Here is a 16,852-nt window from a genome sequence, read left to right as displayed (position 1 = left end):
CATTAAAAGATGTCGGGTTAGGGTTGATCATTGAGTTATCTGGCTTCGGGTCGGGTCGAGTTCAGGTTGACACTTGGGTCACCCGGCCCGTCTCACATATGTATTATATAAAATTTTAATTTGTTATAATGGTCAAAATGTGATAGATGGTGCTCAAGTTTATCTTACCATGTGGATGATATGAAAATGTTTAACATTTATCTTATTAATTAAATAATCGTTGGTCAAAAGATAGACACTTTCATGCTTTAACAAGAGAAAATCATGTAATGCACATGTGAGACAAGTGAAGAGAGATCAAACAAAATGAGTGACACGTGCATATAGATCAAATAAAATGTAAACCTCTCAAGTGCAATAGATTATGACATAGATTATGCAAGAATTAGATCATTTCAAGCTCTTTCTTCTAAAAAATAGTTCTCACTTGTAAACCTTTTAGTATATTTTTATCTTTAAATTTTACAATTAGTATCAAATAGTCTTAGATTTATTGTCCCTCGAGTCAACCCGGTCGTCCTAAATTGGACCCGCATATTATCGGGTTGCTTCGGGTCTAGGGACGGGTTAGGGTCTAAGAATTGACCCGATCAATATTTAGGGCCGGTTTAGAGTTAACCAAAACTCGTCCCAACCCGTCCCTTGTACACACCTACTCAAGCTTTACAATTTCAATACACATTATAATAATAAAAAGGGTACACTTGTTATTATGTAAATATTAATTTTTTTTTTTCCTTTATTCTCCCTTCTTTTTCACTCAATCCCAACAACTTAAACATTTCCTCATTTTCCTCTTATATTCATTTCTCACATATTCCTTCCTCCCATTTTCACCTTTGAATCCAAAATTCCAAATAGCAATGTTATGAAAACCGGACCGGACTGGCCGGTTCGACCGGGAACTGGTGCGGTGGCCGGTCCGTTAAGCTATGAAAACCGGACTAATAACGAACCGCTCAAAAACCGGTTTGAACCGCTATGAACTGCAAAAATCGGTCAAAACCGGCGGTTTAACGGTTGAAACCGGTTCACCTTACATCATGAAAAGGTTGTGTTTTCTTCTCCATCTTTATGCAGATCTGTTTTGGGCTCAATAGACCTTTCAAGTTTCATCAATTTCTTTTCCAAGGGGAGAACAAGAGTAGAAAGGTTACGAGGAAAAATATAGGTGGGGAGGGGGAGAAGAATAAGAGGAGAGGAGAGAAGAGTTTGAAATGAATTTGCTATTTACATATAGCACTATAGCAGCAGAGAACAAACAAAACAGAGCATTGTATGAGGATGAGAAGAGTCTCTAACAGTTTTGAAAGTGATTGCTAGAAATTAGGGTTAAAATTATCTCTCTTTAATTACTTATCATTTCAAAATATACAATTATAGTATTAAAGTAAGACTTAAATGCTCCTACGTTCAAAAAAAAAGACTTAAATGCTCCTTAACTATAACTGCATTATTTCTAGGGAAAAAACAATGGTATTTAATTACTAATTGTTTGTATTTGTACGTTACTTCCCTAGGATTGATTTCATCTTCATCTAATTATTTTTTTATGGAACTTACTTTTTCAATTTATAGAGTAATACTTATGTACGTTACTTCTCTCTTCATTTTTCAATATTGTGAGATTACAGTGCTATAACATTGTATAATTAAGTAATTATATCAAAAACTATTATATAATTAATAACGGTTCAACTTCGGTTCAACCTCGATTTAACCCCGGTTGGACCTTTAAACCTTGAAGTAGTGCCTTAACCGGTTCAATGACCGGTCCGGTTTTCAGAACATTGCCAAATAGAGTAATAAAGTCTAAATCAAATAGATTCCTAAATTGTTTTTTGTATGACTCTTAGTCCTTACCAATTTTTTTAAAAAGTGTAAATAAGGATAAATGATGTTAAGATGCTCGATTTTAAGAGGAGTAAATATTTTTGGATTTAAACACTCTTTAAATCTAATCTAGCTTGTTTTTATTATTTTTTTTCATAGCCAATTATAGCTTCCTGGAAAGTATTAAAATTGTTGGGCCTATAATCCATTATAAATTAGCCGAATTGGATGATCGACTAATAAGTTATACTTGTAACATATTTTGATCGATTGAACAGGCCCAGGTTATTCGACACAGCCCAGTCCAATTTTGGCACAATCGATTTTTGGCAGAACACAATATTTATTGTCCCAAAAAACACAATACTATAGAAAGTATCTTTTTTTTTTAGAAAAGAGAATGGCATTGATAAAAATAGGGGCTTGGGAACATGCTCTCCCAAGTGAGCTAGACTACAATAGACAGTACCATAAATAAAACTAGTAAGAAAGATAGAAAGAAAAACAAGCAAACTAAAGCTAGAATTAACAAAACAAAATGGGTAAATAGCCAAGTTCGTCCCTGAAAGTGTCAACCGTCTTCAACTTCGTCCCTAAACTTTCAAAATGACACTCGTGATCTCTGGATGTGCCAAATCTCCCTCATATGCAGTCCCTGAGTTAAAATTAGCTCACGCTGTTAACGGAAGTGGGACGTGGCATGTGAACGTTAAGAATGTTTGGGAAAGGTTCAATTTAGTCCTTGAATGTTGTGAAAATTTTAAAGGCTTCAATTTAGTCCCTATGGTTGAAAAGAAATTCTTTCTCTCCCCCATCTTCCTCTACCTCTCCCCACCAGTCCACCACCATCACCCTCCTCCATCTTCATCTTCTTCTTCTTCCCACCCTCATCCCCTCCCTCTCACACTGTCCCTCACCCCCTCACCCCAAATCTAGCACCCATTATAAAAGAAGTAATCAGTAAAAAAACATAGAGATTAAAATGCAACAGACTTAGATAGAAAACTAGTGAAGTAAAGCAAGCTAATCACAGCAGACAAAAGAAATAGGCTTAAGGGGCAAGAGCAGAATCTGAACCAAAGCTTTTCCCACAAATAACGCGCACCACATTCTACTACAATATATCACACCCTTTCAATCCAGCACCAAGGTGCACCCACATCATGATTTGTGAGTAATTATCACACAGTTCACAGCTATCACACACCAATTACACAAGCCCCAAAACTAGCAACCACAAGTCTACCAAAATCCGAAATTAACATAAAGTTACAAACTTTATAGTGAACCCACGATCCAGAATCAGAATAAAGTGAAATAGGGTTAAAAACCGTAAATTCCCCAAAAAAGACCACACACACTAAGCTATTGAAACCAGCATAATACAAATCTAAAAACAAATTGGATGAAGATTCAATTTGGATATCATGGGTAATATGGAACAGATCGACTCCATTTTTGTGTCCCCGTTCCCTCTGTCTTCTCTCTTCTCTGTAACGGTAGCAGTGGTGGCGGCAAAAAAGCTTCGTCTCCTCTATAACATCCTTTGTTTTGAATTTCTCTGGTGGGTTTTGAAGTAGAGGAATTTAGGTCTTTGTTTCTGCCATCAAACCGGATATGGGTGTTGAAGTAGAGGCATTTGGGTCTTCGATTCTGCTATCAAAATCGGAACTTGGTTGGGTTTGGAAATGGGTGTTTCAGAGATGACCTCCTTCACTGACTCCTCTTCTAGCGGTGGTGGGGGTTCTTCATGGGTTGGAAGAGTGAGGATCTTACATGGATTTGGAAGCAGAATGGAAGGAGGTTCTGGTGTGGTGTTGATGTGATGATGAAGACGGTGAGATGATGAAGACTAATTTAGGGTGAATTTTTTTATTTCCTGAAGTTGTTCTTTATTTATTTAACTATTTTATTTTATTATTTTCTGGGTTGAAATTAAATGCCACATCAGCTGCTGGCTTTTAAAAAAAATCCCAACTCAGTTTTCCGTTAACGGCGTGAGCTAATTTTAACTCAGGGACTGCATATGAGGGAGATTTGGCACATCTAGGGACCACGAGTGTCATTTTGGAAGTTTAGGGACGAAGTTGAAGGCAGTGGACACTTTCAGGGACGAACTTGACTATTTACCCAAAACAAAATAGAGAAAGCTACAAGAGATAAACTAATACAGCCTAAAGCTATGCATAAAACAGAAACAGCCAAGAGTCACGCAGCAAATCACCAAGGAATGATTATCAAAATGAACTCTGCACAGTAGAAATCAGAACAGCCATATCTATACCAGATAGATAGAATTCAAAGACTAATCTCCACCAGATAGATAGAATTTAAAGACTAATCTCCAATTGGAATGGCAAGTTACCATGCCATTATTTATAAATCAACAAAACCATAATGCTTGCAGCTCAACACAATCAATTATTCAATGTAGGATAAACAAATTGGTTACCCGATTCCTCATCAACTCTCTTCTCCATTTTTCTCTTCTTGCAATCACAGAAATAAATCACACATGACACCCATTTCAGTGTATTCACCACAGTGAGGACCCCACTTTGTAGAAAAATTCCAATCCCTCTTTATAGCATTCCATTGACTGACTTATTAACCTTCAAGCTTCAACAGCAGCAGAGAGAGAGAGTGGTGGTGCGTTGGCGTTGTGCGGCCGGTGGTGGTGGCGTGGTGCGTTGTGCACTTCACTTGTGAACCAGAGAATGACTGATTGACTGAATGAGTGCGTGAGAGAGAGAGAGAAAGGAGGAGTGACCGAGAGAGAAAGGTGGTACCGTGGTGGTGGGCGTGGCCGGTGGTGCGTTGTGCGGCCGGTGGTGGATCGGTGGTGGTCAGGTGGTGTAATACTATAGAAAGTATCAAGAAAAAAAATACATTATAGAAAAGAAATGCGGATATTTTTAAAGTTTCAAATGCAAGCAAAGTTTTCGACAAATTACATAATTTGGGGAAAATTTAACCAACGGGTAGTATGTTCAGTCTGTACATGCCTGACTACTCAAAGATTTGCTAGCGGCGGCGCTGGGGTTGCTGGGTCGGCTAGCGGTGGTGAAACTTCACCGGAGGAACTAGATCTTCTCCGACGGAGTACCTTCAAGGCGAAAGGGACTACAGGGGGAGTGGTTCCAGGAAGAGCTCCTCTTTCCTACAAGGATATTGTGTCAGGTATCAATGGAAGAGAGGAGGTGGAGGAAGATGCAGACTCTGTTGATTATGAAGGGTCTGATATGGAGAATGACACTGAACAGGAGGACGACGGTGTAGGTGGTGAGCAAGAGGGGAGAGACGTTGACCCTCTGTGCCCTGTTATACCAGTTACCCGCCAAGAGATCAAGGAAGCTCGTGATCAATGGAGGAAATCTGTCATTGTGAAACTGGTGGGGAAGAAGGTGGGTCTAGGCTTCCTCAAGGGTAGACTTGCTCGCATGTGGCAGCCTACGGGGGAGATGGAAGTCATTGATTTGAGCCATGATTATTTCGTGGTCAGATTTAGCAACTCAGAGGACTATAACCATGTCTTTGATGGAGGTCCATGGATGATATTGGGTCATTACCTAGTCATTCAGCAATGGAAACCTGAATTCAGGGCTGCGGATACTGAATTGGGGAAGGTTGCGGTTTGGGTTCGTATACCGGACTTCCCAATTGAGTACTATGGGAAGCACTTTTTGTGGAGAATTGGGAAATCGCTAGGGAGAATGGTGAAAATTGATGAGCTAACGCTGCGACGGTCGAAGGAGGACATCTTAGCCGTGAAGGGGACTGAGCGAGGCCAGTTTGCAAGGCTTTGTGTTGAGGTTGATCTTCGTAAAGCTCTAGTGGCGAAGTTCTCCTTTCATGACCAGATGTATGGCGTTGAGTATGAGGGTCTTAATCTTATTTGCTTTCATTGTGGGCGCTTTGGCCACAAAGTTGATGGATGTCCGTTACTGAGTGCACAAGCCTCTACTGCTGTCGTTGCCATGAGTGAGGGGCAGGAAAAAGCTAATCCGGCGCTGCATGACCAGCCCTTTGGTGACTGGATGTTGGCTAAACGGCGGCGCCGACCGGAGAAGAAGATCGGAGGTATGCAAGTGAAGAAAATGCCAAATCAGAGCCGTAATTTGGGCTCGCAATTTAATGTGCTAATTAATGAGGATATTCCCATGGTTGACCAATTGATGTCTGCGGGTAGCAATCATGCATCAATTATCAACGTGGACCAAGGGGGAGTGGGCCCGTTGACTGCTCCTCAAAATTTGAAAAATTCAAACCAAACTATTGTTGCATCGGTTAATGGGGAACATATTCCCTCTGGTCAAACGACTCTAGCTGATGGGATGGCTGTTGAGACAATTATTGCAGCGGTTACGGATGCTCCTGTGGTCCCTACATCGAATGAGTCGTCTAGGCCAATGATTGGGAAGCAGGTGCCGAGTGGGCCCCATGGTGCAAGTAATGTGGGCCAGCCTTCTGGTAATGAAAAAGAGGAGGAACGTAGTGTCCGTAATACTAAGAAAATGGCGCGTGGCAAAGGTTTGGCTACAGATGCTAAAGGTGGAAGGCGCACTAATAATCAACCAATTATTTTGGGGGGTATTCTTCACCAGGATAACTTTCAGAAGAAATCTCCTTTGGCTAAGGGAGTGAAAATTTGTGAACCACTGCAGCGGGAGAGGGAGCGGAGTTTATCTCCTGGTGCCTCTAAGAGAGCAACTTAATGTTGCGATTTTTCTGTCCACCTCCGGTTATGGTTTTTATGAATATAGTTAGTTGGAATATTAGAGGTGCGGCAGCTAGAGGTGTGTCCCTCATGCTTAGGGACCTTGTGCATCGTCATTCGGTGTCTTGTCTTGCGGTTTTGGAGCCACGGATTAGTGGGCCCAGAGCTTTGTCTATTATCAGGAGCTTGGAGTTCCAGGGGGTCCATGTGGAGGATGCAATTGGGTTTTCTGGAGGCATTTGGATTCTTTGGGATACTTCCATCTTAGACATTCATGTGCTGCGTTCTCATCGTCAGTTTGTCCATACCAAGGTTAGAATTATTGGTACGTCTCAAGCGGCCTTCGTCACCTTTGTCTATGGGAGCCCCCAAGCTTCTTTGAGAGCGGAGTTGTGGGAGGCTCTTCCGAGTCTTCTTCCTAATCATGATGCTCCTTGGATGGTGTTAGGTGATTTTAATGCGTACTTAGAGGCGAGTGACAAGGCGGGGGGAGGTGCGTTGAATCTTCCTTCTATGCAGCGATTCCAGTCTTGTCTCACAGCTTGTGGCCTTTTTGATATGGGTTTTAAGGGCCCACCCTTCACCTGGGAGGGGAGGGGTGTGAGGGAGAGGATCGATAGAGGTGTCTGTAATACCCTTTGGCTGCACTACTTTCCAGAGGCGGTCATTCTTCATCTCCCTCAGTTGAAGTCTGATCATAAGCCTATTCTTATGGCATCTTCAGGCATTGTGGAGCAGCGTCACTTTGTGCGCCCGTTCAGGTTTCTGGCTAGCTGGTTAACTCATGATGATTTCCCCCGGGTGGTGGAGGAGTCTTGGCAGCGAGGTGACGACTGGCTTCATTCTTCTAATGGCTTCCGTGAGGATGTGCTTGTTTGGAACCAGGAGGTGTTTGGCAATATTCTCAAAAGAAAGAGGCGGTTGATTAGGAGGCTTGAGGGGATTAATCAGAGGCTTAGCATGGCTATTGATAGGGGCCTTGATACCCTTCAGAGGTCTCTTTGGAAGGAGTATAACGCCGTCTTGGTTCAGGAGGAGCTCCTTTGGATGCAGAAATCGAGGTGTTTATGGCTCCAATTTGGAGATCGGAACACTTCCTTTTTCCATACAGCAACTCTGGTTCGTAGAAAGAGGAACAGAATTGAGGCTCTTTTGAATCAGGATGGTGATCTAATCACTGATTATAATGCTCTTAAGGAGCTTGCCTTTGTTTTTTTCAGGGATAGCTACATGGATGAGGGTGGTGGAGAGAGTCTTACTTGTTCTACGTCCTTTTCTCCCCTCCCTGCAGCTTTTCTGAATCACTTCCAAGCAGAGTTTGATGCTAGTGAGATTAAGGATGCAGTGTTCAGCATGGGTCCTCTCAAAGCCCCGGGCCCAGATGGGTTTCAACCTATCTTTTTTCACTCTCAATGGCATACTGTGGGTGACTCAACAGTTGATTTTGTCATGCGGTGTTTTGCGGACCCTTCTCGTATCAGCCAGGTGAATGAGACCTTGATTGTTCTGATACCTAAGATAGATAGTCCGGAGAGAATTACACATTATAGGCCCATCTCTCTGTGTAATGTGATTTACAAGACGATTACTAAAGTTATTACTAATAGGTTGAGATCAGCTATGGGGGACTTGGTCTCTCCTAACCAGTGCAGTTTTGTTCCTGGGAGACACAGTTCTGACAACATAATTATTGCTCAGGAGGTTTTCCATTCCATGCGATCTAGGAAGGGAGCTAAGGGGTGGATGGCTATGAAAGTGGATCTAGAGAAGGCGTATGATAGATTGAGCTGGTCCTTTCTCCTTGATACCTTGAGGCTTATTGGGTTAGATGATCACATGTGCTCTCTTATTATGCAATGTGTGTCTTCTTGCAGGTATCAGGTGTGCTTTAATGGGGATAGAACAGATTCTTTTATTCCCCATAGAGGTCTTCGGCAAGGAGATCCACTCTCTCCGTACCTATTTGTTCTGTGTATGGAGCGACTTGCTCATAAAATCAATGATGCTATCACTGATGGAGGTTGGAAGCCTGTTAGGCTTTCTAGGAATGGTCCGCCAATTTCCCACTTATTTTTTGCAGATGATCTTTTACTATTTGGTGAAGCATCTATGGAACAGATGGAGACGGTCATGACTTGCTTGGGAGACTTTTGCTCCGCCTCTGGGATGAAGGTTAGCATTGCAAAGACAAGGATGATGATCTCTTCGAATGTTGGCACACATGTGGCTTCTCAACTTAGTCATGTTGCTGGTGTTGCATTGACTTCTGACCTGGGACGCTATCTAGGTGTTCCCCTAGTCCATAAGCGTGTGACTGCTACCAACTACCAGTATATCTTGGACAGAACTCAACGCAGGCTTTCCTCTTGGCGTACACATGTTCTTAATTTTGCAGGGAGGGTTACTTTAACTAAGTCAGTCATTGCTGCCCTACCTACTTACTGCATGCAAACAGACCTCCTCCCCAAAGTTGTTTGTAATAAACTAGAGAAAATTCAGCGTGATTTTATATGGGGATCAGCGGAAGGAAATAGATCTTCTCATCCTGTGGCTTGGTCTAAGCTGTGTCGGCCTAAGCAAGAAGGGGGCCTGGGTCTCCGCCACATGCATGACTTCAACCGTTCGCTTGTTATGAAGATGGGGTGGGGCTTAATCTCTAAACCGGATGCACTGTGGGCTAGGGTTTTGAGGGATAAATATGCTTGTGGTTCTGCTCCTTTGCCTGTTGTCCAGAAGAAGCACAATGAATCTCATATCTGGCGCGCCATTCGGAAGACTTGGGAGGAGCTGAATCTTCATCTTCGCTGGCGCGTGGGGATTGGTAGTGAAGTAAGCTTCTGGACTGACAGGTGGTTACTCTCGGGTGTTATTTTGGGTGACGTAGCAATGGCTCCTATTGCATTTCCTGATCTGCATAGATCCGTGGCAGATTATTTTGATCATAGTAGGCTACAGTGGCGTGTAGCAGATTTCCAACACCTTATTCCTGCTCATAACTTTGCTGAGATTTTGGCAATGTCTCCTCCTTCAGATGTAGTCGGCCAGGATAGGATTGTATGGGGACTAACTAGCAATGGTTTGTTCTCTTCTAAGTCCGCCTACGAAGCAAGGGCAAGGTCTGATGCAGGGGATGTTAGTCTCCCTTGGAGTCGTGTGTGGAAGTGGGATGGGCCTTTCAAAGTATCGAATTTCTTATGGCGAACCTTGAATAATGGGATATGGGTGAACAATAGGAGATGGCAGAGCCACTTGACTGAGGATGCGCTGTGTCCGCTGTGCCAAGAGGAGCCGGAGACTACGCTCCATTTGTTTCGTGACTGTTGCAGAGTGCGACCTTTATGGCAGCAGCATGTTCGTCCTTCTATGCAGGCTTCCTTCTTTGAGTGTGACTTTCGACCATGGTTGCTGAATAATCTCCAGAATGATTCGCTGCAGCCACTATCGAGTGGGATATTCCTTAACTTTGGGCTTCTTCTTTGGTCGATCTGGTCGTGGCGCTCTAAGTTTGTTTTCCAGGGAATCACTTTTGACCTACACCATGTTTTCACTTCAGCCTTGAGACTTCAACTGGAGCACTCTCATAGCGTTTCGACTGTTCGTTCCTCTACTGTAGCTGGTAGTCGTAACTACACTGTGCAGCAAATCCGTTGGGCACCCCCTCCACCCCAGTGGATTAAATGTAACACGGATGGTTCAGTGCGGGGCTCTTCGGGCTTGGCAACCAGTGGCGGGGTTTTCAGGGATGAGTTTGGTCAGTGGAAGCTTGGTTTCTGCAGGAATCTTGGTTCTTCCAATGTTTTATGGGCGGAGCTTTGGGGTATCTTCTCTGCTATTTCGCTTGCTTGGCGCAGGAGTTTCCCCAAAGTAATTATTGAGAGTGATTCCAGTGTTGCAGTTCAGCTTGTCACCCTTGGGTGTGACCCGTGGCATCCCTATGGTGGTCTTGTGGGGCAAATTCGAGCTTGGATGGAGAGAGCGTGGGAGGTTAGAGTTGTTCATGTGAGGCGGGAGGCCAATCAAGTTGCTGACTGCCTAGCTAATATGGCTCATGATTTAACTCTTGGGATTCATGTAATTGAGAGGGCTCCCCCTAACTGTTCGTCGCTGCTTCTGGCTGATGTTTCAGGGGTTTCTTTCCCCAGGTCTACTCGTGTGTAGTTTCTTTTTTCGGGCTTAAACCCTCCTTGTAACAAAAAAAAAAAAGATTTCATAATCGGATTTTATGAATAAAAAAACTTTACTGATTTTTTTTGGTCTTAACTAAGGTATTCCCATAGCCAACAACCGTGAGACTAATCTTTCGCCCCACGGTCAGCGCACTAAGCAGAAAAAAAAAGTGTGCACTATTCATGAATGGTTATTATTTTTAGGCTTAAAAATATATTTGAAGCGCCTATAAAATATAATTATTTTGGTCTTAACCCCTACATTTTCTTTTCTTTTGGTTCGTTTCTTGTTTGCAAAGAAACATGTGATTTTAGCATCAGTCATTGCCTCTCGTTACAAAAAACGGTGATGTGGCTTACGATGCTCCACGTCAGCATTTGCACCTTATCAATATCACTTATATGGCGTTCTATAATGTTTTTTTTTTAATTCATCTAGCCCTGTAGTAAGTGAAACTAACAATGTGTTAAACGCCGACATGAATCTCCTCTAGCCACATCACGTTTTTTTATAGCAGAAGTCAACAACAGACACTAAAATCACATATTTCTTTCATGGCTTAATTGCACTTTTGGTCCCTCACGAATGCTATATGTGCTATTGGGGTCCCTAAACTTCAAAAATCCCATAACGCATCCCCTACGTTAATCTTTGTTAACAACTTTGGTCCCTGAGCAATTTTCCGTCAAAAAACTAACAGAGTTAGGGGATAAAAACGTAATTGAACTAACAAATTAATTAAAAATTAAAGAAATGGAAACGCAGGGACCAAAATTAAAAGATTTATATTCTATAGGGACTCTGAACATATTTAAGACTATTTTTTATTTTTAAATTATTACTTTTTAGAATCTATTTTTTATCATATGGCATCATAATATCATTATCATAGTATATCTTACACCCAAAGGCCAACAAAAATATCATAGTATATTTGCAACAGTAAAAGAATAAGATAATGTGATAGTATATATTAGAAGAGTGGGAGGGAGGGACAAGAAAAGAAAAGGAGAAATGGAGGAAGCAAAAGGAACAGTGAAGCACGTTGTCCTCGCCAAGTTCAAAGATGATATAACACCAGAGCAGATTCAGGAGCTCATCAAAGGCTATGCCAGTCTCGTCAACCTCATCCCATCTATGAAGTCATTCCATTGGTACGGTACCTATATTTCTCTATTTCTCTATCCCTTTTTATGTCTTTGTTTTCTTCAATCCAACAACCCATTTATTAGATCAGGGCACATACCACTCACTTCTTCACAAAAATCCAAAAACTGGGATCATTGACCAAAAAGATTGATTTTTTAATGAATTTATCAAATGGGGTTGACGATGAATATTACAACATTGATTGGCTCATTCCCAGTGTTATTTATAACCATCATTCTAGTCCACTGGATACTGTGCTTATATCATTCAGAATCAGAATCGTTAGTGGTCGTTTTTTTTATGAGATTCTTAAAGTCTATGAGTGAAATTGCAGGGTTCTTAGATCAAGGTCTATGTTTTTTTTTTCTGCATCCTAGGGTCTTTTGTTATTAGTGATTCATTGTGATATTAGTAAGTGTGAAAAAACTAAGGAAACAGATTAACAGATGACTTAGATGCATTGTGGATTGTCATTGTGAATTTGCAATGATGGTATTAGCCCTGATTCTGGATACTCTCTGTTTGTCATATACTATATGGTTGTACATGGCAACAAGTCTTAACTTAAGTGAGGTTTTAAATTACGGTTGCGAAAATTCGGGTTGATTCAGCCGTAGGTGTGGTCGTGATGATGTTGTTGCGTGGACTCCAAAATGCTTAACATTGAGGACTGCAATTCAAAACTCTGGTCTTAGGTGCTAGCATTGGAGTTTCACCGTTTGATGGCCTGAATTTCTACGGGCCGAAAATATTGGCAAATCTACAATTTCAATGGCTCAGTGATTACAATTAAAATTATATGTTGTCATGCTAGAAAACATGGAACTCAAATAGGTGCTTGAGTAAAATGTAACATTTTATTAAACATCTGCACTTGAAACCCTTGTAGTGGCTGGCTTGGTTAAAACTTTTCAAATAGCAATATATCTAATTAATGCTATATTTTTGCTATCCTTCCATTATGATTTATTGTAGGGGCACGGATGTAAGTGCTGAGAACTTGCATCAAGGTTTCACTCATGTCTTTGAATCAACATTTGAGAGTACTGAAGCTGTTGCTGAGTATGTAGCTCATCCTAACCATGTTGAATATGCAAATTTGCTTCTTCCCACCTTGGAGAAAGTGATTATTGTTGACTATAAGCCTTCCACTGTTAACTTTTGATTGTATAAGTAATGGAATCACGACTGCCAGTGTTTTATGAAAAATAAATTCTGTATCCTCTTTCAACAACTCTTGTGTACCCTGCAATGCTCTATCTTGTCATTGTTGAGTGATTTTCTCTTGTTAGATTGGAAATACTTGTTCTGCTTTCTTTTATAAAAAAACCTGATTGATCGGACAATGTATCATTAAATCACTCCAAGGTTTAAAATTAGTAAATCAATTATCCCTAATTTTACCTTAATTAAGATATTGATGTACATTACTTTAAGGTTACAGATTATATATATTTTGAGTTGGAAGAATAGGGGGTTGGTTGGATTTGGGGAGAAGTTTCTGGAAAATGGTGAATGGTGTGACCTGAAATTTAGTCTTTTGAATAAAAGAGTAGTAATTGGGAAGAATTTTTCCCCCCACAGTTCTGTTTCTCTCCATTCCTACTGATATTTTCTTTCTTGTCATTAACTATACAAACATTCTGTCTTGCATCAAAAGACAAAAGAGTTCTATTCCTAGTTCTAATTTCAGCAACTAGTCTTACACAGTTCATTTCCTATCTCTCTCCATCAATAAATAGTAATCAAGTAAAAGTGGAGTGGATATTTGAACCAACAGGGAAATAAATTCCTTCGTCACACCCTTATAAATCAAGAGTTTTGGAAATTCACAAAATAATCACCAACCACAGAAAACTTCAATTTTCACTCTAATTTTCCCCCTCAAAGAGTTCCTCTTTTATTGGTTAAATGCTAATTCGACACTTGTAAGAATGTCTTTAGTTCCAATTCAACAGAATATTCAGTAACCAGAAATGAGCCGTACACTGATAAACCCAGGTTAGTGCTCGCTCCATCATATATAAAACACTTGATCAAGCCACAAATACTATCACATAGCAGAGAACATTGACACAGACTGAAGTGTGCTAGGTGATGCACAAGCTTCAATTTTCATATCAGCAAGCAATTAGCCATGAACTACCAGTCCAAGGGGTAGTTCATCATATACTTGGAACGGAATCTTCTATTCTAGTTTGGTGTCTCTTTTCCTGTCCTACCAATAAAATTGTGTCATGTCATTTAAAATTACTCGTGCAAATTTATAATTTCATGCCCATGCCCTTTTTAACTAACATGACAGATTTCAGATCAAGTTACAGTAAGACTGTAAGAGCTCTATCAATGTCTCCGAAACATATTTTTTCAGCAGATGTTCAGTACCATTTAACTAAAACAGCATGTCTAAAGAAAATTATGATACTAGATCACTGTACTCTAGAAGTAACTCTCATCTGAAATCTGAATAACGTTGTTTACTATGGATAACCAAGCAGATGAAGACAAATCATAGTCTGATGTTCAAGGGTGAAAATGAATTGTTTGTGTCTTGTTTGGGGTGATACAGTGATCACCAAAAAAGCTCACATGGCCACATGTTTAGTTGGTCAATGTTGTGTAACCCACGCTCAGTCACGATGAGATAAGAAACTAGAAGAGTGGGAGGGAGAACAAAAGAAAAGGTTGTGGAAGGAGAAAGAAATGGAGGAAGCAAAAGGAGTAGTGAAGCACGTAGCTCTCACCAAGTTCAAGGATGACATAACACCAGAGAGAATTGAGGAACTCACCAAAGCCTATGCCAATCTCCTCAATGTCATCCCATCTATGAAGTCATTTCACTGGTACCTTCCTCTACCCTTTCTATGTCTTTGCTTATAGCATTCAGATCTGACCCGTTAGTGTATGCTTGGTTTAATGCTAGAGCAAATGCTGACGTGATTTCAAGTTAGTTAGAATTTATCACGTTGAATTTAACGTTGACCGGAGAAACATGATTTTGTCTCATTGAAGTCAAACATGAATCCATGTTGACTTCAATGAAAGTCCAAACACACTAAAGTCCGTGTGGACGAGTTTTGCTGAGATTCTTTTAGTCCATGGGTGAAATTGCAGGGTTCTCATATCTGGATCTATGCTTTTTCTGCATCTGAGGGTCTATTGTTATTAGTCCTTGAGTAAACTGTAACATTTTATTAAACATATGCATTTGAACCCTTGTAGTTCCTTGGCTGTGTTTGCTAACCTTCTAATTTGATGCATTATAAGGGCAAAGATGTAAGTGCTGAAAACCTGCATCAAGGTTTTACTCATGTGTTTGAATCAACCTTTGAGAGTATGGAAGGTGTTGCAGAGTATGTAGCTCATCCTGCCCATGTTGAATATGCAAATTTGCTTATCCCCTGCTTGGAGAAATTCGTTATTATCGACTATAAGCCCACCGTTGTTAAGTTTTGATTGTATAAGTAATGGAACCATTACAGTCAGTGTTTTCTGAAAAATAAATTATGGATCCTCTTTGTGTACCCTACAATGCTACATCTGCTACAGTTCCTCTTCTAGTGGATGAATTCAGACTTTATTAGAATTCCATTTCAAGAAGCCTTTATGAAGCTATCTCCACCAATTCAGATTCAGCTTATTAATTTCTCATGCACTCTCCTCTTGGCCTGATTTTGTTAATGTATTGCTTTATGGTAATCTGTATGGATTGAACATAATCCATTAATAAATAAGCAAGGATCAGTGTCCTTTTGCTAAAAACTCACTTCATCCAAGACTTTATAAGTTGACCAAGAAAAAATCCCTAGCTTTCTAAATTGACCATATACAAATTCAATCATAGCTGCACGTGATGAAAATTGTCTCCCTTAATATGAAGTAGAACCAATTTGTCATATAACCTGTATTGAAATGAACATGAGTCCTCCAATCTTATGTGCAAAAACTGTCTCCGACCGCTCCATAAGGCTTTCTAACGCGGTTGGGAGCATCCTAACCTCTCCTCTTAAGGGCACATGTTGCCAAGAGGCCTACAACAATAGGTCGCCCCTTTAAACATAGGGGTCAAGTATTATAAATTAAGCTTAATATGACAAGTGGGGAACATTGCCTCGCCCAGTGACTATATAGTTCCTCCCTTATGCCTAACATGACTTCATCCCTGTGTAGTTCTACATTGAGTCGTCCATAACCAATTGTCCGAAGTGGTTAGGTGTTCAGTTGTGTGATTAAATTGAACTTGTGAGCAAACCAATATAGCTTTGTCTATACATTTTAGGAGAGTATGATTTATAGTTTTCCACCTCTAAATGACATATAGGGCATAGACTATCTGGAACTTGATGCCTCTTGGGGAAATTGGCTTAACCGGGACCGAATTTTCTACCATAAATTCTATGAAATATTTTATTCTTCTTTGGCACCTTAATTTTCCATCACCACTTCTACAACACATCAAGTGGGAAAGAACTACCATGGAACCCTTAGTTGTGATTTTTTCCCTACATGGCAGTCACTTTTAAGTTTTAATGGTGAAAGACCCTATTTTTAGTGTGGCATGCTAATAGATGTGATCTATGTATAAGACTAATGGGAGTTTGTACGGCTTTAAAGACTAACATGACCTAATGTTATGAAGAGATAATATTCCTAGCTTCTCCTTGTAGAATCAAGCTTTGCAATGAGTATATATACTAAAATATAAAACTATTCATATGTTCGGCTTGAGCTATAAGTCAATTAAAATTGGCTGATAGATTAATATAATGATCTGTTTTTTCTTATCAAGTATAAGTTAATTATCCGTGAATCTACCAATAAGTAATAGATTATGATCATTTGAAAAGGTCTAGATAATTCGATGCAGCCTAGTCCAATTTGGCACAATATTTTTTTTTTGGCATAACACAGTGTTATAGAAATTGAATTTTTCATTTTTAAAATCTTGCCCTGGATACCTTGAGGGACAAAAATATATAGTTACAG

General features: G+C 40.4%; 3 protein-coding genes across 3 annotated transcripts; all 3 read left to right on the top strand.

Moving 5' to 3' along the window:
• The first annotated feature begins 6,577 nt into the window (after positions 1-6,577).
• On the top strand, positions 6,578-10,708 carry LOC130713258 (uncharacterized). The gene has a single exon (XM_057563043.1). It carries the CDS (start codon positions 6,578-6,580, stop codon positions 10,706-10,708), a length of 4,131 nt encoding a protein of 1,376 aa, XP_057419026.1.
• Positions 10,709-11,703: 995 nt separating this feature from the next.
• Positions 11,704-13,166, top strand: LOC130715420 (stress-response A/B barrel domain-containing protein HS1). The gene is made up of 2 exons (XM_057565517.1): positions 11,704-11,871; positions 12,842-13,166. Exons 1-2 carry the CDS (start codon positions 11,732-11,734, stop codon positions 13,029-13,031), a joined length of 330 nt encoding a protein of 109 aa, XP_057421500.1. The 5' UTR covers positions 11,704-11,731; the 3' UTR covers positions 13,032-13,166.
• Positions 13,167-13,303: 137 nt separating this feature from the next.
• Positions 13,304-16,420, top strand: LOC130715421 (stress-response A/B barrel domain-containing protein HS1-like). The gene is made up of 3 exons (XM_057565518.1): positions 13,304-14,709; position 14,981; positions 15,134-16,420. The coding sequence occupies exons 1-3, from the start codon at positions 14,570-14,572 to the stop codon at positions 15,320-15,322; spliced, it is 330 nt and encodes a 109-aa protein (XP_057421501.1). The 5' UTR covers positions 13,304-14,569; the 3' UTR covers positions 15,323-16,420.
• Positions 16,421-16,852: the final 432 nt, after the last annotated feature.

The sequence above is a fragment of the Lotus japonicus genome, chromosome 4, assembly GCF_012489685.1.
Source record: "Lotus japonicus ecotype B-129 chromosome 4, LjGifu_v1.2".
Lineage (NCBI taxonomy): Eukaryota > Viridiplantae > Streptophyta > Magnoliopsida > Fabales > Fabaceae > Lotus > Lotus japonicus.
The sequence above is the reverse complement of the archived record's forward strand: the minus strand, read 5'-3'. Positions and strand labels throughout refer to the sequence as shown.

Excerpts from the sequence above, each read along its gene's own strand:
- LOC130715421 (XM_057565518.1), top strand. The coding sequence starts at position 14,570 with ATGGAGGAAGCAAAAGGAGTAGTGAAGCACGTAGCTCTCACCAAGTTC.
- LOC130713258 (XM_057563043.1), top strand. The coding sequence starts at position 6,578 with ATGGTTTTTATGAATATAGTTAGTTGGAATATTAGAGGTGCGGCAGCT.
- LOC130715420 (XM_057565517.1), top strand. The coding sequence starts at position 11,732 with ATGGAGGAAGCAAAAGGAACAGTGAAGCACGTTGTCCTCGCCAAGTTC. Across the intron at positions 11,872-12,841 it reads TCTATGAAGTCATTCCATTG|GGGCACGGATGTAAGTGCTG; the intron begins GTACGGTACCTA and ends GATTTATTGTAG.